At 30.7% G+C, this 23,198-nt stretch overlaps 2 protein-coding genes across 2 annotated transcripts in view; one reads left to right on the top strand and one right to left on the bottom strand.

Moving 5' to 3' along the window:
* The first annotated feature begins 8,737 nt into the window (after positions 1 to 8,737).
* LOC131853591 (elongation factor-like GTPase 1) overlaps positions 8,738 to 23,198 on the top strand; it is a 113,481-nt gene continuing 99,020 nt past the window's right edge. Inside the window, exons 1-9 of the mRNA XM_059204536.1 lie at positions 8,738 to 9,244; positions 10,189 to 10,428; positions 11,123 to 11,303; positions 11,682 to 12,564; positions 12,647 to 12,720; positions 13,184 to 13,339; positions 13,832 to 13,949; positions 14,263 to 14,981; positions 15,239 to 15,352. Of these exons, the coding sequence (XP_059060519.1) occupies positions 8,897 to 9,244; positions 10,189 to 10,428; positions 11,123 to 11,303; positions 11,682 to 12,564; positions 12,647 to 12,720; positions 13,184 to 13,339; positions 13,832 to 13,949; positions 14,263 to 14,981; positions 15,239 to 15,352 (2,833 nt within the window). The 5' untranslated portion in view covers positions 8,738 to 8,896. The remainder of the gene's footprint in view (positions 9,245 to 10,188; positions 10,429 to 11,122; positions 11,304 to 11,681; positions 12,565 to 12,646; positions 12,721 to 13,183; positions 13,340 to 13,831; positions 13,950 to 14,262; positions 14,982 to 15,238; positions 15,353 to 23,198) is intronic.
* The window catches only part of LOC131853598 (uncharacterized), a 56,355-nt gene continuing 49,202 nt past the window's right edge, over positions 16,046 to 23,198 (bottom strand). Inside the window, exons 2-6 of the mRNA XM_059204549.1 lie at positions 19,898 to 20,008; positions 18,548 to 18,688; positions 17,855 to 18,017; positions 17,271 to 17,369; positions 16,046 to 16,806 (exon numbers count right to left, since the gene is read on the bottom strand). Coding sequence (XP_059060532.1) covers positions 16,565 to 16,806; positions 17,271 to 17,369; positions 17,855 to 18,017; positions 18,548 to 18,688; positions 19,898 to 20,008 — 756 coding nt within the window. The 3' untranslated portion in view covers positions 16,046 to 16,564. The remainder of the gene's footprint in view (positions 16,807 to 17,270; positions 17,370 to 17,854; positions 18,018 to 18,547; positions 18,689 to 19,897; positions 20,009 to 23,198) is intronic.

The following is a 23,198-nucleotide window of genomic DNA, read 5'->3' as shown; positions in this document are numbered from 1 at the left end:
GACGGTAGACATCGATCTATACCTATGTACGTAGGAAACCAGGCATGAAATTAAACAGCTTGCAGTAACTTGTTAATCGTTTGGACTTTTGCCAGTGTCCAATTTGAAGGAATTGCTGATGACTCAATAATGTTTTAGCCAGCTACACTAAGTGAATATCTACCTACAGTGCTTTTACACCGTGTAGTGCTTTAGAATACAAAATATATACAACATAGATTGAGTGTCTGTGGGCTGGTTATCCTAAATATGATATAAAAGTATCAAGAATTAAAATGATACATTTTAAAACCATAATTACTATTAGAGATTACACATTTTACCCAATTCAATATTGTTATTTCGACATTGTCTAGTGAAGTTTACACTGACCACAAAACAGTTGACAGATTTATCTCGCATCGCATGTTTGAATCAATTAGAATTGTTAAGACCTTAAATTCGGTACCTACGCCAATAGCACTCTACAAATATATAATAACACTGATACTCCGTAACGTCCTATAATCTACAATTATATAGTACACATGAGTGAGATTTAATTACAAATTTAATGCATAATATCAAAAGCAATGAAACAAATATCAACTGGAAACAGCAGACAAAAAGGTTACAGTGCCTCCCTTATGTTTAATTTTCAGTTTTACATCTATCGCCATATGTAAAACGACAGTTGTATTCTGGTAATGTTATTTTGCGCACCTATAAAAACCCGCCACTGTCGTAAAAACTTCCGTTTAGTGTGTCACTATTCCCCGAGGCAGACAGCAGGGAACTGACTCCTTTGAAAATAGAGAGTTTTGAATTATCAACTTACATTTAGTATTATACATTTCAGGATTCTCCAACGCGCACTACAATTGAAAATGAGCTGAATCTTCAATTCATGAACTAAATGTACTACGAATGGTCTGAAATTTTTGAAGTCACAAGTTATTTAACGAGCTAAAGTTTCCAAGATGGCTTCTTCGCTAGAAACAATTACTTCAATTCGTCTACATCTTCGCAAGGTGCGCATCTTTGTTGTAGTTATAAAATAATATATACTTAGTTGTAGTCAAGAGAATGGTGCAAAAGAGAAATGTCTTCCATAAGAACGAAGAGGGTAACATTAATTAAATAATGTAACATTTATTTTAAAAAGAGTTTGCGTAATTTGTTTAATCATTTTTAATTATTATAAAAGTAATGACTTAACAGAAAGTTAAACTTTACCTGTCGTTCTTTGTAATATCAACTTGTAAAATTTTGAAAGAAGAATAAATAATTAAAAAGTATAATTTTATTTTTAAATTGGAATGAAAAGCCATTTAAACCACTTAAATTATAATTCAATCCGCAATACATCAAATAAATTTTACTCATAATATATAAATAGGAGATATATAAAATGTTTGAACAGAAATTTGATAAGAGTATCAAAGAATTATTGAATTCTGGAATCCCTATTTACGGTCCTTTTAATACAGAGACATCCCTTTGGCTTTTATCAGAATTGTTATCCTTAATGTTTTACGAGTGATTTAGCGAATGGTAATCCAATATTAAATTATAACTTTATATATAACAAAGTTCCTTCTTTCTTTTAATTTATGTATTAAGTAAAACAATGAATTATGGTATACTGCTAAACCGTGGCGATAGGTCTACTATAGCACTACATGAGTGAATAATTCAGTGCGACAGAAAATTCAAAAATCAGAATCTGCGTTTATATATATGTATAAAAAAATATATATTAAGTATGTTTTTAGTATTTGTTCGTGTATAGGTACTTAAACTACATAAAAGGAATTTACTAAAGGAATATTACGACAAGTATTATTTACACAACGAATTGTATTTATTATGATAAGACTACATGCGTTAGTTAGAAAAAGGAAATACCTGTGTTATAATATACATACGAGTAGGTACATTTCTTTATTTATAATTCAACTACTATATTATTTCAGGAATAAATAAGATTAATTTAAAACGTACATAATAAAAATTATAATAATTATTTAATGTAATAAATCAGTGTTATTAGAAATAAATTCATTATCATAAAATTATAGTTAAATCTAGTGATGAAGTCTGTGATCACAATAGAAGGCACTGCGAATCATTTATTCAATTTTCAATAGTCTTGGTGCTTTTAAAGAACGACTTGTAGTATCAGACACGCCTTCTGCATTAAGTCGGTATCCAGTAAGCCTTGGTTATTGTGGCAACATAAAACGAACTCTACGCCGGGGCTAATTGCGAGTCAGACGTGCAAAGAATAATGTATTCTTCTAAAGAAATTGCTTCGCCTTTTTTCCGCTTCGGTTGCTGTTTACCTTATTTATTTCGACACCGCGATTTTACTGTGTGTTTTTAGGTGTGTGGAATGATATTGGAAGCTTAAATAGTAGTAGTTTATATGTTATTGTACCCTATTCTATATTGATATAATATGAGCAGTTACTTAGCCATGCCTAAGTAAATAGCGCGGCCACTGTATATAATCATTCTATAAAATTCTTACTAAATTATAAAAATAAAATTAGCTAAGATCGAAAAATATAGCAGTATCCATAAGTTAATAGCGATAAGCATTACGATTTCGTGTTTTCACGTATAATTCAGTATAAAAACTAGCCTGCGTTTTAAATAAATCTTTTCTTTAGTAACAGATTAAAACAGCCAATACATAATACTAAAATCAGTGTGAATATCGAACAGGAGTAATTTTAGTTGGACGGACATACGTCCGTGGTATGTGAAATGGGCCTTGTGTGAATTTAATCTACACGCAAAAAGACCTAGGAACCGATCCCGGGCGCCTCACCACTACTCCAATATTTCCCCTGATTTTTGTGTCATATGTATGATATTTATGGCAGTTTTGTACTTATATCTTAAAGTTACGATAAACCATTACATTCTTTTTGGTGTCATAGAAGCAGTGTCAATTATTATTTTAGATTAAGAGTTAAACAACATTGCAAATTGGTCTTTTTTCTTCTTATTTATCACCGCTTCAAATTCAATGGTCAATTCTCAAAAGGACAACCTAGGTCTTACTCCGTACGTATAAGTTACATGCTTTTGATTTCTTTTTTATTTTAGAATTTATCTCTTTAGACTTCCACCCGGTTTCTCCTGGATTCCATCTTGATAAATTCCTGGTGAATTTGTCACAATGGAATCCAGGAGAATGTCACAATGGGATAATTGACCTGACCTCAAACTCATCTTATCATTCTCCACTGGTGCCGGCCAGCAATTATCGATAGCGCAGACGATTACACTATTCCATTATCTTCCCAGGAATAAACAAATCACAGATTTTATCCTAGATAATTATAGACCTAGAAAGTATAAATCTACTAACCTGATCTGAATGGTTAATTTAATTATTAAATTAAATTAAATTATTACATAAATACATTATTAGGTATATGGTATATTAACATAATGTACAATATTCGTAATATATCGAATTGACAAACTTTAAATAATTTAAGTTAGATTTCAGCCCGTGGAGATAAACGTAAACCCAGGGACTTAACTTAAACCATGTTGTATTCCTCATAGATTTTATTAACTTCATCTCTCATATGTCTAAAATTGTATATAGGATATAGGTATACAACATAAGTATACATCACATAAGTACTTATTATTAAAAAATACTAATTTACTCCTATAGGGTATTTTTCTAATATTTCTTACCTATATATGACGACATATTTTTATTCTTAGTCATTTTTCTAGCCTATTTTACATGAAACAGACAACAGACAATTAGACAGTTTTCACGTCAGCAATAATTTATAAGTTTATTACGTGTATAAGTAAAATAGATCGCCGGAGCCAAAAGAAGAGAAAAGAAAAGTCAAAAAGATAAACAACTCGTATTAATATTCTATTTTATTTCTTCTCTTATAGTGGAAACCTAAACTAATTGAGTCCTTAAAATTTAAATAATTCGGTTTTTTCCATTGTATGCAAGAACTACTAATACATATGTATAGTAAAAAAGACAATGATTTTCATATCTTATAATAATTTTATATTAAGCCTGTGCTTCATGCCTAATTTTTATAATAAACAATATCCAAAAAATCATTCGTTTTATGACATATCAAATCTAAATATGATGTACGAATATGATTATATATGCCATCTTTTCAAGAAAACATTCCATAACATCTTAAAGTTAAATAATATGCAAAATATTAATTTAGGCATAAATAGCAAAAACCGCTCTCTCCGACTTAGGAACGAGTAGGTCATGTCAAGGGTACGGAGAGATGGGACCGTTACAAATACCCACAACCCTTTAGGTAAACCCCGCTCGTAAATTAAACTCATATTATCAAGTTTAGGCAGCTATTTCATCAAATGATAATGTCAGTAATTGTGTTGAAATTATGCTAATTATTTTCACATTTGTGTTCGAATGTTTTTAAAATTTAGACGTATATTTTTTACATTACATCTTGCACTTTTTATTTATTTTTTAGGAGTTTATATTACTGAATGTATATCTTTGAAATGGTTGAACTACTCCTAATAGGCAGTGGTAGCCTATATAGTCGTAGTGTATATAGGTACGTGATTAGCATCACTTGGATCAATTCAATCTAATCAATGCCTGGGCGCTGAAGCAAAGATTGAAACCCCAAGCAAAGATTTAATTTTAATGTTATTATAACACTTCTGCTACTATACTGTATGACCGTCAATCATGTTTTTGGTCTGTCAATCATTCATATGAAATTACTAACCACTTACCATAAGACGTAATATGTATAATAAAATTTATTACTGTGATAATTTACGAGATAGATAAAAAAGGGCAGACCTTCCTTATTCATCACTGTGTAAAAAAAATACAATTTACAAAAGAATAATTACACTTTTCCTTAACTTTTCTTATTTCATAGATAAACATTAATTTCTTTTCATATTGTGTTTTTTAGAGAAATGAAAGCAGTTGAATAATCTTGCAGGTTGCAAAAAATAACTTTATTTTTTATACATTTTGAAAACACTACGTTGTTGTGTAATCATATTATAATATTAAAATATGTACATATAGTTCGTCTGTATAGTTTGTCACCTAACTGACTCACCTCGCCCTTTAGGACAAACGACGGGATCGACTTAATTTGATTTTTATGTATTTCCTTGAGTATGTGGATAGTTTGAAATACAATCGGATCCTGTACATGACGCTGTATTTCAGGGCTGGACAATATTTCCGAATCCGCTGGTATAATATAATTTTAAAAATCACCTATTTCTACACACAAATTATAATTTCTTAGAATATCAATATTAATCAGACATGAGAAGGGAATTTTAGTGTTCACCAGTTGCTAAATGAACAATAGAAGAATCCAAATATTTTTGTTAGAGTTACTAAGTAAAAGTTAGTTAGTGAGCATTTCAAACTAACTTTTAAGCACCCATATTAATGATGTAGCTGAATATTCATGCTAGCGTGAAACGAGTTGTGAAGTGTACAACTTTGTCAGAAAATATACCTTCTTTATTCATTCACTAAACATTACTCTGTATTGTTAGTATGTTAAATTTAGCGTAATCAAAGAACTATTCTTAATGTTTCAATAAACCAATACTTTTTCTATTGGTAGATATTAGCATTTTATTCAATATTTTACACATATGTGTTGCATGATTTATATTAAAATCATTAAGAAGAACAATATTTTCAGGAATAATAATTTTCCTTATTATAAGATTTGTTAAGCCCTTTAGTCGTGAATGGGTAACAAACACGCAGGCGGACAATCACCCCTTCACATTTATAATATTAGTATGGAAATACACATATATAAATTTATTCAATAAAGAAAAAATATACAAAATTGTATTAAGAAAACTCAACATAGACAGTGAATTATAAAAATTTAAAACCCAAACCAAGTTCAATAATAAATGCTTCAAAAAGTTTCTCTTCGACTGTGGGTTAAATTCATAGTGGCATACCTACTTAAACTTTGATACTTATTCAAGGAGGACATAGCTTGTGCTTCTGGTTTAGAGCAAAAGTAGCATATTATCTAAAACTTGCCAGTGGGTTTGTAAGTGAAGTTCCGTAGATAATGTTAGCATTTGTAACATCCAAATTCCAAATAAAACCGAGAATTAATTTGCAGCAAGTGAACTCGTTTCCAAGTTCTTTGCGAACGTTCAAGAAATTGAAATTCATGCAGAAATCTGCAGAATACAGTTTTGACAGTGGTCTAACAAAAACGGTGTAGCGAAAGTTTGGAAGCAAAAATGAACAAAACTGCATTCTTGAAGCTTGCTTCTGCGGAGGAAAAGTATGTGAAATATTTTCATGTAAGTGGCGCGAGAGAAGCAGTTTATTTAGAACCTTTCACTGCTAATGCTCTTGCTTAAAAGGTTTTAAATTAAAACATACTGAAAGCTAACTTATCGCAACTAAATCCTTATTGATTATAGATTTCAGTATAGTATATTAGATAAGATCCCTATAGAAAATTTATTAAATTTTTTACCTACTTTAGTTAATGTATTAACGTAATTGTTTTTTTTTATTAATTACTACAATCAGCTACTAACTAACGATTGTGTTTTTTTATTAAATACCATACTATTGATCTGGCAAGAAGTCAACTCGCATTTACTAAAATTTCCCCTCTAATAACTTAGTACCTACATATTAAAATGTTTCTTACCTTTAATATTTTACACATTTTTACAGAGCATATGGAATAATTTGGCATCGCGTGAATGATATACTGATTATACGAGTAATGTGTATTTAAGCAATTAAGTACTATAGCCATATAAAGCCAGAAACAGTATATATAATTTGAAACTTTAAAAATATAGAACCTAAATAAAACCTTCTTAATAGTGGGCTGAGAGATAGCGACACTGTCACATGCCTACTAGTAGGGATATAAGATAAATCGAATAACATATATCTCTAATACCTATATGTTATTCGATTATGAACATTTATATATTATTTAATATGTAGATATAGAAACGCACATGAGTTACCGGGCCGAATCCTGAGTCTAAAGATTTAAACTACGCAACAAAGAAGTAAAAAATAGGTTTTAATATCATAAAAAAATATATTGAACATACTACCGCCAAGTGGGTGTTGGACGCAAGCAATTCATTGTGCAAAAGTGCCATTAAACTAGAAAGAAGACTATATAAATATTTTCCATAATATAGTAGAATCCTAATTTGAACTCTACTCGTATAATATTTTACGTGATGAAACAACAGCTTGTAATATACTAATTAAGTACCTAATATGCAAAGTATATTTTCTGTCAACATGCAAAATAGAGATTGTGTAGGTATTACAAGTGGATAGGAAATACATTAAATACACAGTGTGTGCAATTTCAAATAATCATCAATGGGTGCATCATTGATGATTATTATTTTATTAAAAAGGTTACGTATTTTGACTCTATAAAGATATTATGGAGACAAAATACGTTTCTGTTGGTCTACTAATAGAAATTCTTTATTCTTTCATCCTGACAAAGTATACTTATTAATATGTTAATTTTATTCGTATTATGTTATACTAACTCATAATTTTATACTAAAGTATTAGGCACCTAACTTAAAATATTATGTTGGTCTAAGTATATTTATTACACACGTGGAATTTTCACGAAAAGTATGTAGGTAAATACCTGCCCACCACGTAAAATGCAAAGCAATTTTAGTTTAAATGTGTGCTTATAGGACTGGGTGGATTTAAATCATTTTGAAATGCACACAGGGGTTAGGGAGTTAACAATGCAGTTGCTAGAATTCGAGACTTGCAAGTTGCCATAATGGGTCCCATCTGTCTTATAAAGCATCGCATTTAAGTCGCGTTCAGACTTCGCGCCTGTCTCAATGTAAGCATTTATTTTTGCAATTTTTCTGACACAGTAAAGGCGCATTAAAGGAATAAAAATAGCAATTTGTATAGATATTTATATATTACGAGTTAGTATGTTTTATTACGAGTTACATATAGGTACGTATATCTATAACCAGCCAGCCGTTACTCCTGAAGTTAAGGGGAAGAGAATGGACTGCAGCTGGAATGGTGTGAGCCCTGCTCATTTCATTCATGAGTCCTCACTCCCATCTACTTACTACTTACTTTCAACTTCTATTTCCTCCATTTCATCTGAAATGGAACAGAGCAGTACCCTCATTAACGTTAGATATAGCTTGAAAGCTTAGTGTTGACTGCCGCTGTCTGATTACCGAACAGTCAACCCTGGGCTTTCAAGTTATATCCGAACTCTATTCAATGCCTGATGATGCCTTGTTCTGAAGCGAAACACATGTCGCAATATGGACATAAACTCAATAATGGTAAAATTTGTTCACCAAAGTAGAAGTTTTTCGAGTGCTTCGAAGCTTCGGTGCTGAATACATGCTAATTGCAGCAGAATTAATAAAAAAAATATAAATCCATTATGTTATTCCTTATCCATCAGTGAGTATGAATTATTTTCAATAACATTCAATAAATCCGTCAACCTTAGGTCTTTCAAAGTCTCATGGCATTAAAAAAATACTTGTATTGAAACTCTATTATTATTATGTTATCTCTGATTGTTACTAAGTACGAACTTAACACTGATTTCTGAACGAAAACGTCAGATGAGGCAACCTAACCTCAAAACGGAATGTCAAACGTCTGACAATATGTCTCATATGTTTGTTGTGTTGTGTCAAAATTATCAAACTTCGTCATATACATTGGCTCATGTTGTGCAATTAAAATTATAGTTTTCATGCAATTTCGTTTTTAGTTATAATAATAATAACAACTAGAATATTATAGAATCATTCTGTACTACTTATATATATAATATTCTGTTAATAAATTAAAATGCGGCTTGTAGACACAAGAAAACTTTCGCAACTTCAAAACAATCCAAAAAATATTCGAAATATTTGTATTGTGGCACACGTTGATCATGGGAAAACTACATTGGCTGATTCCTTAATATCCAGCAATGGTATAATATCACAGAGGATGTCTGGAAAACTCAGATACATGGATAGCAGGCCTGATGAACAGGAGAGAGGTATAACTATGAAAAGCAGTAGTATAGCTTTATATCACGCTGCAAATGAAGAAGAGTACTTGGTAAACCTTATAGATTCACCTGGACACATAGATTTTTCTAGTGAAGTGTCTACTGCCGTCAGGTTATGTGATGGAGCTATAGTTGTGGTAAGAAAACATTCTTATTTATATTTTTAACAGAATTTGAATGCACAAATAGTCTTAATGATGTTAATGTTCTATTATAATTTTCTAATTATTTCTGTATTATGTAGTTATATGTATTTCAAATTTTAAATCTTTAAACTCGATGACAGGGAATAATATTATAACCAAAAATTTTAGTATTATAATTAGAATCCAGCATGAATATTTTTTAATTTAAATTTCTATCATAATTCAGATATAAGCTATAAAAGGGTATTTTGTTTTGATTTCAATGTAATCTTAATTACCCTGATCAATGTGATAATCCTGGTACATTTACACTTATGTATTACAAAGTATCATAAGTAATACAGTATTAATTATTATGGTGTTAAGCTATAAACTCCTAGGTAAGCATAATACAAAGGGCCCAAAAAATGTCTTGAAACAGCCAAAGAGTTCCATCTCAACAAAGTATAATTATATGAAAAATTACAATATTTACCCAGTCACCTCAACCTACAAGTTTTTATAGGCTAGGCCTTAGTTATCTAGCAATTTTGTACACCACCCTAATCTGATGGTTGCGGTTTAGATTCATTCCATGATATAATCTATTTTAATTATTAGAGAAGTTGTTTATATTATTGGTCTAGGTGTATACAATGAATATTAAGTACATATTTAAATGTTTTTTTTTCTTTCCATCATGCAATCAGTCTTCCAGACTATATACAAATTTGTTAATCTTGATAAAAAAATATATTTACTTAAGTATTTACATCACTTTTACCAAGCTAAGAAGAGCTTGTGTTATTTGTGCTACACATGTAACACAAGCTCTTCTTGGCTTTCTTGGTAGTACCAACTACATGAATTTATTTTATTGTTGATTTCTAAATATTTTATTACTTACTATATGTGGAAAATTTAATTACAATTGTAATTTATTTGCAACTTTTCAGGTTGATGTTGTAGAAGGAGTGTGTCCACAAACAAGATTAGCACTCAAACAGGCATACTCGGAGAACATAAGAGCAGTTCTTGTATTGAATAAAATAGATAGACTCATATTGGAAATGCAACTGACACCATTAGATGCATATGTTCACTTGTCCCAAGTATTAGAACAAGTTAATGCTGTAATGGGGGAGTTATTTTCCACGGAAGTATTTGAAAATGAGAATACTAATATTGAAAAGCAGGTGAGATAAATTTAAAGTAATGTTTTAATTACTGCGGTTGAGGAAACAAACACTAGGTTGTTTTCTCTTAATATATTTCATGATTAGTTTTATTCCTCATGATATTTTCTATAAAAAAAGATGTGTGACATATCATCCGCCCAATTCAACTGTGCAGTAACGGGTAAGGCAAGCAAGGCAAGGCAATGCAAATTCAACTGCACACACTAACTGGCAAGGCAAGTGCTGGTATTTGTAAAATATAATAATAATAATCTCAGGACAATTCACACAGCGCCATCTAGACCCAAGTTAAGCTAGTTAAAGCTTGTGTTATGGGTACTAGATAACTTTTTTATGATATTTATTATATAATATATAATAAATATCATAAAAAAAATATCAATGTGGATATTTTTGTTTGTAAATATATACATATTATACATAAAAATCACCCAGACCGATACAAACAATCATACTCATGAATACAAATGTTTGTGGCGTACGAGGAATCTAACCCGCAACCATCAGTCGTAAAGCGGTGTGCTAGACCACTAGACCACTGAGGTTGTCTAGTAGAAATAATAAATTATAACATACATATTCCTTAAATAAACTGAGTTTATGTTAATCCCTACAAAATAATTGCCAACAAAAATTTGCTATTTCTATATCATATATTTTTACTCTATTAACATTTAAAATTGTATAACAGAAAGAACATCCCCCAGTTCAAGAAGACAAAGACTACTATGATTGGACATCAGCTCTGGAAGACGCAGATGACTCCACCCTTTACTTTTCTCCGGAACAGGGAAATGTTGTATTTGCCAGTGCTATTGATGGATGGGGGTTCACCATTCATACATTTGCCAAGTTATTTTCTGCAAAACTTGGTAAGGGTTTGATAACTTGTACCATTGTCATATATAATATTACTAAATATATAAATTCTTCTGCTCTTTCAATATGTTTTGTTATGTATATTTATTTACCTATTTTTCTCTATTCATTACTACACTCTTCCGGAATGTCTGTAAACGGTTGCTTATAAGTGATAAGACAATGTTTCATCTATACTTTCCAAGATATTGTTTTATTGTTAGGTATAAACCTATATTTTATTGTATCTTTATAAACCTTAAGATACTGCTTTGTAGAGAGTCATTATCTTCTGATATGCAGGTACCTAATTACTTTATACTTGGTTATATATCTTACTATTTTTACTCAATATGACAACTGTAATAAAATATTTTACTAATTATTTGAAGGAATCAAAGAAGATTTACTAAGAAAAGTACTTTGGGGTGATTTTTATTTAAATACAAAAACTAAACGTGTCATGAAAGGTGCGCAAGAAAAAGCCAAGAAACCATTATTTGTACAAGTAATACTCGACAACCTTTGGAGTATTTATGAAACAATTGTAAGTAGAAATGAGAAAGAGAAAGTGTCAATAATGTGTGAAAAATTAGGTATTAAACTCACTGCTAGAGATCTACGGCATACAGATAAAAGAGTTCAACTACAGTCACTTATGATGCAGTGGATTCCACTTTCGCAAACAATACTCAATATGGTATGTGAAAAGCTTCCTTCGCCAAAAGAAATTATATCTGATAAAGTTGAGAAACTGATGTGTTCAGGTATAGGAGATTTTGAAGCCTTACATCCTGAGGCACAAAAACTCAAAAAGGACTTCTTAGACTGTGATAGTAGTGATGATAAACCTATTATTATTTTTATATCGAAAATGTTTGGTGTAGATAAAAGTGTGCTCCCAGAAAATAAACCTAAGTCTTTGACAGAAGAAGAGATGGCAACAAGGAGAGAGAAAGCTAGGCAGTTGCGGGAACAACAAAAACTTAATAATACAAGTGTAGAACCTGTCCCAATTGTTGAGCAGAGAAAGGAAGATATTAATGAAAATATTGATGAAAAGGCAGAAGATAACAAAGAATTAGATGACATAGAGCAACCTGCATTTATAGCCTTTGCTAGAATATTTAGTGGCAAAGTAAAAAGAGGTGACAAAGTATATGTTTTAGGTCCTAAACATGACCCGTCCAAAGTACTTAGTATTAAGGATTTGAAAATAGATTTTGATAACAAATTAAAAGATTTAAATAGTGATGAACATATCACTTATGCTGAGTAAGTAATACATTTAATTAATTTATTACATAGAACATTTATTAAGATGGTAAGTTTTACAATATGTTTCTTTTTATTTCAGAATCAAATCTTTGTATATTTTAATGGGCAGAGATTTGGAAAGCATAGATGAAGCTATTGCTGGTAATATAGTAGGTAAGTAATTTTTATTCTATTAATTCAAATAACTGTGCAATTGAAGTTATGTAGTGAGTATATTAATCTTTTAATTAACTTAATAAATTTCTCATTGACATCTCAAATCAAATTGAGAATAGATTTATATTGTTTGACTGTAATTTAATTTATCTTACTGAATGTTAAATTAATTAAGGTCGAATTTCGACTACTAGGCAACCACTAGAATATACAAATAACAACATCTTCAATAAAAAAAAATTGTAAACATTTACAGATGCAACCAACCAGTAAGTAAGTCAACACTATGTATCTGAACTTTTAACAAGTGTTAGTAATTGTAATTACACAGTGGATATCTTACTTATCGCTCAAATAAAGAAATAAATATTATCTTATGTGATGAAATATTTAAAAATAAAAATACTAGATGAGATTTTAATCACAACAATACTAATAAGTGTACATTTTGATATTACAGGTATAGGTGGTCTAGAAGAGCATGTACTTAAAACTGCTACATTAAGTAATACAATAGCTTGTCCAGCATTTAGCGAACTGCAATATGCAGCTGTGCCCATTCTCAGAGTGGCTGTTGAACCAACGGTACCTTCGCAGTTGTCTCAACTAGTCAAAGGTATGAAGTATATTCAATATAATTTTCCTACACATTGCAATAATAAGTATATAGGTGAGCAAATCGTCCATGGAAATAGTTTTCCTTAAATAATAAAAATTATTTTCAATCTTAAGTAAGCCATGTTTAAAATTAGATATAATACTTATAAAATTGGATACATTTTGCCTAGAAATAAATTGAATAAATAAAAAAGAATCTTCATAACACATTGCCACCTAGACACTAGATAAAAGTGCGACTTTTTAGCATTTAAAAAAAAATATATATTCCTATCTACTTATTTGTCTTTCATTTTCAAGAATTCTATCACTGGCTCTCGCCTCTATTACTGAAGTAAAATTATAGGCTATTTAAAATTACAAAATTAAATTCAGAATTGAGTGATACCATATCTCACACTTCTGTTAGAAACATCGCACTTAATTTTAATAATGGAAATGATGACTTAATTACTACTATTTTAACATTTTTGGTATTATCTACTTACAGGACTCAAACTTTTGAATCAGTCCGATTCTTGTGTTCAAGTGCTACTACAAGAGACAGGAGAACATGTTTTAGTGACAGCTGGAGAAGTCCATTTAGAAAGATGTCTTGAAGATTTAAAGTAAGTTGTTATTGTTTTCTTATTCACTTAAACGTTATAGTTTTATCACAGTATTATGATATATCTTACTGTAGCGAACTCCTTTGCGTAAGAGTGACAGGATGTCATATTCTTTTAAATTACTAAATTTACTTAAATGATTATTAAAATAATAAAATGTACATATTTTATTATTTACTTTACAATTTATCATATCGCTTGCTCTCAGTATGCGCTAGTTATAGTTTAATGATTTTTCATAGAGAATGTTGTCATGTTTTTTTATACTTTTGTATTTCTAGTACTGATTTATATTTTTTGTTTGAATTTTCAGAAAACAATATGCGAAGATACCTATATCTGTTTCTGAACCCATAGTTCCATTTAGAGAAACAATAGTTGAACCGCCAAAAATAGATATGGCTAACGAAGAGATTGATTCACAAAATATAGATAGCAAAAAAGAGGAAGACCCAATTATCACGGTATATACAAATAATAAACAGAGTGGAATAAAAATAAGGGCTAAGCCCCTACCGAATGAAATAACTGCCCTATTAGATAAATCAACTGATCTCCTTAAAGCAATATCACAGCATATAAAAAAATTACAAAGTATTTCAAAAAAGGAAGAGCTAGAAACAAAACTTGAAGGACTTTATTTAAATGGAACGAAGCATAAATTGTCAGATCGCATGTTAAAACTGATACAAGTTTTCGAAGATGAATTGCAAAGTATATGTACGAAACTAGGCCCTGAGTGGAAAGACTTTGTCGGCCAAATTTGGTCTGCGGGTCCTAGAAATTGCGGTTCAAATTTACTTCTCAATCACACAACAGATTACAACACGAAGTTTATACATCACGATAAAGAAATCAAAGACGATCCTAGGTTTGAATATGAGGGTAGTTTTGTAAATGGCTTCCAATTAGCTACTTTAGCTGGTCCGTTATGTGATGAGCCTATGATGGGGGTAGCTTTTTGCGTCGAAGAATGGACGCTAGACAAAAACGAAGTAGATGACTCTTCACAAACGTTTGGACCACTTTCAGGTAACCAATAACGAAATGGTAACATATTTTTCTTTTGGAATTAATATGTAATAACATTCATTGAATGTATATAACAACAAATTGAATTAAAAATAAATGTCTAGAGTCAATGTACCAATAACTAAATTTAAAAACTTCTTTGCTAAATCTGAAAGGGATGCATAGTATAGAACAAACACCTAAAATAAATGTAATGATTAGAATGATACTCAGAAATAGATTATGACAGTGTTTGTATTAATATTAATTATTTACAGGCCAAATAATGTCAGCAGTAAAGGATGGATGCAGGAAGGCGTTTCAGGCTCAACCTCAGAGAATAATGGCCGCTATGTACTCTTGTGATATCGTCGTGGACCAAAAAGTATTAGGTAAGTACATAAAGCGTGTTAAACATTACATTTTAAACCCGTAACCGTTCCCAATATATTTTATTACGTTTGATAATAAATCCGATATATTATTAGACACATCAAAAATAAAACAAAAGACTCGTAAAAGTATTCCGTTAGATTTATTATTCATAATTACAAATATTGTAATTGTTGCTACTATTTACATCATACAAACTGCTAAGTATAAATATGGTTTACTTAAATAAATACTGAATTTGTTATAACTAAATCTTATTCAACTATAAATGCATTGAAAAATTACACAAAATACCATTGAATCTCTTATCACATTATCTTGTGTACATTCTAATATTAATAATATATTAGTATAAACGATATCATGGTTACAAAATCTCCGTACGTTGGTGGGGAAACATTTGTTTCATTATTTTGATCTTAATTTTTATCAATCACTTATATTCTATAATTATTTTTCTGGCAATTATTATTATTAAAATCATACAAAATTGTATCTAAATTATTATAACTTTTTTACTGTCAAACTTATATTATTAACATCATTAAATTTATCCACGCGTGTCCACCTGCCTTTTGTCTACCCTCTTTCAATACTGCCATTATGTATATATTTTGTATAAATACACAGTTATTAATAATTGAGTTACATTTCATATGATAATGTATAAATCGATGTCGCTATACTTAAACTTTTAGGTATATTATAATTTAATATAGATCCGTTATTCTACGGATGCCAATTCGTTTCAATAATTTTTGCGTTCTCGTATATTAAGAAGCTAGATAATCCTTGCCATGAAACATACTAGTCAGTTATACCCTGAGTTAATTAGTAAGAACTTGAATAAAACTAAATGGGAATTTAGCTTATAAAGTAACAGAAATGTTCAGTACATTCATTATATAACCGAACTAAAGCATTTTTAAACACTAGTCTGTGTTAGGCACTAACTGGTGTATAATAATATAAAGCTTATAACAATAAATTAATTTCAACGCTCACATATAGTTATCTGGAATGTTAATAAATTCGAATAGTCACTGGACTCTATTTAGGCACTTCAACTACACCATAATGTACCTTGCGTTACACGCCCTAACCTATAATCAGATGAAGTGTGCGTTGGATTCAATAAGGCGGATTTTAGATGATTACAAATAAAGCCTTAATGAACCCAACATACTTCACAAATTCTAACAGTAATATGTCTAAATCCAATGTAAAGATTTCGCTAACTCTTTCACTTTGTACCATGGAAAGGGAGGGTATTCTGATATCGATCTTCTGAACCGTGCGACTCTAGACCTTCTATTGTAGTAATTGGGTTCAGGGTAGCTGTGGAATCGATTGTATACAGGCTTCTCGGGATAGGAGTGCGGTTGAGAATAGTCCACTTTATACGCGCTGGTCGAACTTTGGATGCCGCTTGTGAATTTGTTTGTGTTGAATCCTGAAAAGGAAGTATAACTCTTAATTAATTATTATAAATTTGTAGATATGCGGATTTATTATATAGTATTTTTATGAAATTCAAATAGCAAAGAAGCTGATTGTGAACCATCAGCTTCTTTCATCAAGGAGGTAGTAACTATCCTTTTATCTTACTCTATTAATATTATAAACACCAACGTTGGCACGTATGAATGGATTGATGTTTGTCATTCTTTCATAGAAAACTACTGAACGGATTTTGATGAAACTTTACAGTACTATAGCTTATACATCAAAATAAAACGTAACCTATTATTTAAAAGATATTATATAATATGAAATATAATGACAAATGCCAAGTAAAAGTGATGCAGACAAAGTTGCGCGGGCCAGCTAGTAATACATACAGTCACAGAAGATTTTATAATGGATTAACTCAAGGTATCTTTTATTTCTTTAGTCTATAAACTAGCGATGACTTACCAGCATTGTAAGGAGTCGTAGGACGTACGCAAACCATCCCGTACACTCTAATACCAGGTACTGATGCATAAGTGGGCTGATCATGAGACATTGGCCCTTCTGAAATAAGATAAAAATATGACTTAATTATCTCTTAAGGTTTAACTAATCATTAGGAAATGAGATAATTTTATATAATAAATTACTTTTAATAAAGTTAAGACATATACCTAAATATTATGATACCTGTAATATAAAAATATGTGTTGCAATTAAGAATTTAAATTTGACTTTAAAAAAATATATAATCACACAACATTTTGTGAAAGTCAGAGTAAGAGACTCTACTATGTCACATAACTCTCACTGTCGGCAACAATAATCAAAATGATAATATAGTGCACAACATGCCCTGTTTCAAAATATTATGAAAATTTTTAGCATCAAAAATACATACATTTACCGCCACTCGGATTCGTGATCTCATATTATAATATTCATTATCAACGTCATTATCATTTCATGGAAGACGTCCACTGCTGAACAAAGGTCTTCCCCAAAAATCTCCATATTAATATTATTATAAAGACAAAAACTTAGATTACCGAGTATATGATTCTCTGGACACCTGCAGATGACCAGGTAGTGCGACTTGCCAGTCCTTATATTTTGCAACGCAAGTAATGACCAATCGCGAGGAGATCGGCATTCGCGCATCTCAGATACTGCTTCGCAAGTCTTCACAAGAGTCACTGCTTTGTGAGCATACTGTAAAAAAAATGTAAACACTTAACTTACATGAAAATAGAGTATAGATTTAAGAAAAAAAATGAGTGCAACAGCTTCAATCTAAAGTGTGGTGGAGATTTAGTTTTAATTAAATAGTAGAACACTTCGAAAAGATAATTTGTTGCTTGTAGGACCTTTGCTGCCTCTATACTCGTTATTATTTTGAGAAAAGATAACTTGATACCTATTTTTATATAAACACTTAATGCAGAAAGATGCATATAGTTTTCACCTAGTTACGATTATATGTATGGATGAGGAATATAATTAAAATTGTACATTAGTACAATTTTTCTTTATCTGTATATATTTGTGTTTATCAAAAAACAAAATATGAATTTCTTTTTTGATAAAGACTTTCAATTAAGAATTATTGCACCGTAGATATTTATACCGTCAACAATAATAACTACAAGGTTAAAATTCCTAAAGCCTCTCAAGTACTTGTATCTCCACGTAGATAGAATTCAATTGTATAGCCGCCTATTCAGAGACAATTTTCTGCTTGCCTTCTTTTTGGAATCTGTGGTGAGCCGCGTGGTATGCAGGTCGTCGGCGTTGAGGCTTGCAGAGCACGGGTCGCGGTAGCGAGCTGGGCACGCGCACAATGGTTGCGTATAGTTCAAACGCACGTACACTGCGTTGCACACCTTAAAAAAAAACAACGCAAAATTTTATTCCACATCATCGCTACTGCAGGTATATTTTTGACAGCCATTGTACTTAACGGAGAACTAAAGAAAATTCGTCTCGGATTTATCTAGAAATTACTGATCATACCTAACTGTAAATTTTTTTTTTGTTTTGGACTCTGGTCAATAGAAAAACGTAATGAAATAGGCAGTGACATCAATAAAGCAACAATGGAGTACAATATTCGTTTTTTTTTATATTTGACATATTTATTAAACAATTTTGGTGTATCTTTTTAATGAAATAATAGTATATAATATGAACAAATAGAATAAAAAGGGATTAATTTGGGATTGGGATTGGGAATGGGATAAATTGGGACGTTTTATTTTATACTGTCTTTACTTTCAAATACTTCTCTTAATTATTGTAAAAGGACGTTTGTTACTCACGGTTACTTAAAGTTTTATTACAAACTAGTTGCAACGGGCCACGTCACGGTGCCCGAGTGAAGTCAGATATTAAAGTGTTAATTTAGATAATTATTTAGATATTTTTATATCAATTTTCATTCATTTGTCTAGCAAACATTTAAACATGAAAAATAACAAATAGCCACAAAGTTTATAATATTAATATAAACGTACATGTTATATAAAAAAGAATATTTACCATGATAATATAATTTGAGCGTCAGATCCGCCATCATATGCAGTCGAGTATTTTCAAATAAAATATCATGGGAATCATCCCGTTTATATTATATAATATGTACCATTAATTGGGAACCTTTGGGCTGTGTACGAGTCGGGACATGTTGTCTTGTCAGTTATATTTTTTTATTGTGTGATTTAATTATTTAGCCAGTATTTATATATATTTATATAACATAATACATTATGTTATATAAATACTGGCTGAGCCCGCGGTTTCACCCGCGTTAAATTTCAATATAGTAGTATAGCTTACGCATCAAAATAACACATAGGCTATATTTTGATGCGTAAGCTATACTACTGTAAAGTTTCATCAAAATCCGTCTGTAGTGTTTGCGTGAAAAAGTAACAAACAGTTCACAAACTTTCCGTTTATAACATAAGATATATATAACTATATATATATATATATATATATATATATATATATATATATATATATATATATATATATATATATTATTGTATATCTTATCAATATTAATATGAATAGTAGGAGCATCAAATTACCTGTTGTATAGCACACTCTGGTAGCAAATAGATATGTTGATTGTGGGGATAGTAGTGGTACTTTGTGGGTTTAGCCAATACGGATGTAGATCCTGCTGGTAATGGCACCGTCTGAAAAAAAAAACATGTTCTACTTTAATAGAAAGAAACTAAAGCTCAAGAAAGTCAATTAGTGACTGAGGTCAATTTCGTGGAACTGAAAATTTGTATATGTAGAAGTGTCAATTAATGTCTTTTGTCATTAGTAAGACACAATGGAGAGAAATGTGTTGAGGTCGAGACACGAATACGGACGTGTTGGCAACTATATCCGATTCTTTCATATTCATTGTCAGTTGCTGTTTCTTTGTCAACTTAGTCAGTAGTCAAATTAATATATATGCTCTCGTAAAAGTACCTCGCGCAATCAGTATAGAAATAAAAATAAACTGATATTATAATAACATAAAATTATAATATTTGTTTGTAGACTGTATAAATTCAAGAAATACTTCACCGATTTGAAAAATTCTTCACAGCTAGCGAGTACGATAAGCCTGTAATTTCTATTATAAAATAATTAAAGATTTCTGGGATAATTTCATGTACTGATGAAATTACTCTAAGGATCGCCGCGCCGTCGTGTTTGCGATCACGGCGCTGGTAAGTACTATGTAAAAGTAGAAATATTAAAGATAAACTTCAACCCACACGTAGTAATCAATCATTAGATTCTATAAATATGGCATCATTCAAGATTGAATTTATATAAATTGTGTCTAAAATGGTTTACATTTTGTTATCTTGCGTAATTGAATCTTTTTTTTTTTTTGCAAAATTATCCAATTTTGTCGTTACAAAGTTTACGTAGAATTTGTGGCTGTTTTGATGTAGCTGATATATACGAAAAGAATCGTTCGTGCGCGATGATTCTTATTCGATACAATGCTTCACGGTCATGCACCTTACGATTTTATACCGATTACGTCGTCACGTCTCTAGATCAGGTTAATAAACCTGTTAAACGATGATTATCATGGGCTTTTTTTTGCACTTAATTAAGATTTTAGTAAGCACTAATTTACGTAAATGGAGCAATAATGGAAACAAACTTTTAATCAATCAATCATAATTTAAAAAGCATATGTTATATGTATTATTTGCTGTGTCTAAACCCCGTCTGTATAAACTTAAAGCATCGCCGCTACTTGTGTATCTATAAACTTTATTTTATCAGTGATTACAATTACTGTTACACCTGCTGTGATAACAGCAAGATTTAATTTTGATAACTATCAGTCCTCCGCGGATCTTTCTTCGTGATCTGCTCCAGTGACCCCTATATTGGCATCAGATGTTAATTCATAACAAAAGCTTTTTTGTATCTGTCCAATGCCCACATTTTTTTACTACAGTTCTAAAAAAACATCCTACCATTACATGCGACACTTCAGTATCGGTAACGAGATAACTGTTGTGAGTCGTATACATTTAAATTAATGTAAGTTTTTGCAATCGATTTCAATTTGTGACCGCTTTTAGTGGATAAGTGGTGTCTCGAAGTTAACGTATTGAGCAGTGATACTACTTATTTCATCAATGGTATTGAGTGCGTTAATTAATTATTCTTTATCAACTCGAAATAGGACATACTTTTTTATGTATTCTTTCGGAAATTAAACCCTGATCAATGGATTGCAATTACGGTGAATAAATCTTATTTGCATTGCCATATTAAATTTCAATTACTCTTCTGCTTTTCGCGAGTGCAAATTAAACATTAAAACTCTTTCAAACTTCACGTGGTGTGGGAAATTTCAAATATTTCGTTGAACTACATTTTGTTTTTATTATGTCAAAGCCACGGCAGCTTTCACTCTTTTCTATGAAATCACCGACCATTCTGATTACCTTTATTTTTTTTAATTCGATTGTTCCAAAGAATTAATTGTCTGCTTTGTTAGGTTTGTTACATATATATATATATAATGTTATGCTTTCACCACTATATGGTCTTGTTTTACTGTTATCACTTTTTGTCACATATTTATAGACTTAATCTCACCATTATCAAGCACAGTACTTCTTGCAGAGCACGATTGAGGCGTAACATTTTTCGCGAGATAAACGTTTGGTTATAAGTTACTTCTCTTTTTGAGAGCCGGTACCGTACTGATTCTGTCTTCGATAACAGGCCACGGCGGTACAGATGAGTCAGGAGAGGGCAAGCAAGCCTGGATCCTCAACCATACAATTTTTTTTAGTACAAAAAGACACCGGACGTCACGTTCAAGTTGAACGATCGAATTATGGTAGCAGTGGTTTTCGGAACACAAACTAAGATTAGCATGCATTAACTTTTATTGCATTTAACTATATCTAAATTATAAGATAAGTAAAAATATATTTTAATTTCTTTGTGTTACATGGCTTAGACGGTAAGCTAAAATTGAGCAATGTAATTCCAATCAGTAATTTATAGAAATGACGTCTGTTTGTGCATATACCTAATACCAGAAATTTACTTAATTTGATTTTAAAAAGTTTTATCGTCAGAATTTTAGAGTGAAACAAGCTAGGTACATACCTACATTTTAACGGCTTTATTATATGATGTTGCAAGGAACTCCCAAGATTTTTGTTAATATGGGGCCAACAAAAGATAGAGTAAATCTGTTTAAAAAAATAATCATTAAAAACCATTTCATTTGGTCGAAGATGTCGAGTATTAGATACAAATAAATAAATATTGATACATTGAGATCCTGCTCTATTTGACAGTCTGTTGAACTGAACTCTTCTGACATTAGATTTGCACTTAGACGATAGATAGCAGTACTTTGTTTGACACGGTTTTCATTGATTCACGTTGTGATAAATATGGAAACTGACATAAAATGCCATAAGGCCAATTTCAGGCTAAAAGTGAGTTCACACGACATGTTTACCATAAATGGCAATCATGCTCTTGACGTTATCGATACCTCGTGACATAATATAACAATATAGATATCCAACCAAGTTTCTACTGTAAATTATTAAATATTATACCAACTCAATGGGAGCACTTGTGGGATACGACATTCGCGGTAGTCAATTTGTAACCGCGCGTCGCAGTAAACAATGTACCTACTGACTAACTTTTGCGCGGTTTAGGATTAACAACGATAATAATTTAGATATAAAGACTTTTTTTACAAAAATACATATAAAAAGTTCCTGTAATTGCCTTTAAGTAAAAATAACAAACGTAATATCATATTTAAGTAAAAGTTATCAGATGAAGTCGATAATTAATTTATGTATTTAGACAGGAGGCCTT

The sequence above is a fragment of the Achroia grisella genome, unplaced genomic scaffold (genome assembly GCF_030625045.1).
Source record: "Achroia grisella isolate CSIRO2021 unplaced genomic scaffold, CSIRO_AGI_Agris_v1 utg1186, whole genome shotgun sequence".
NCBI lineage: Eukaryota > Metazoa > Arthropoda > Insecta > Lepidoptera > Pyralidae > Achroia > Achroia grisella.
The sequence above is the reverse complement of the archived record's forward strand: the minus strand, read 5'-3'. Positions and strand labels throughout refer to the sequence as shown.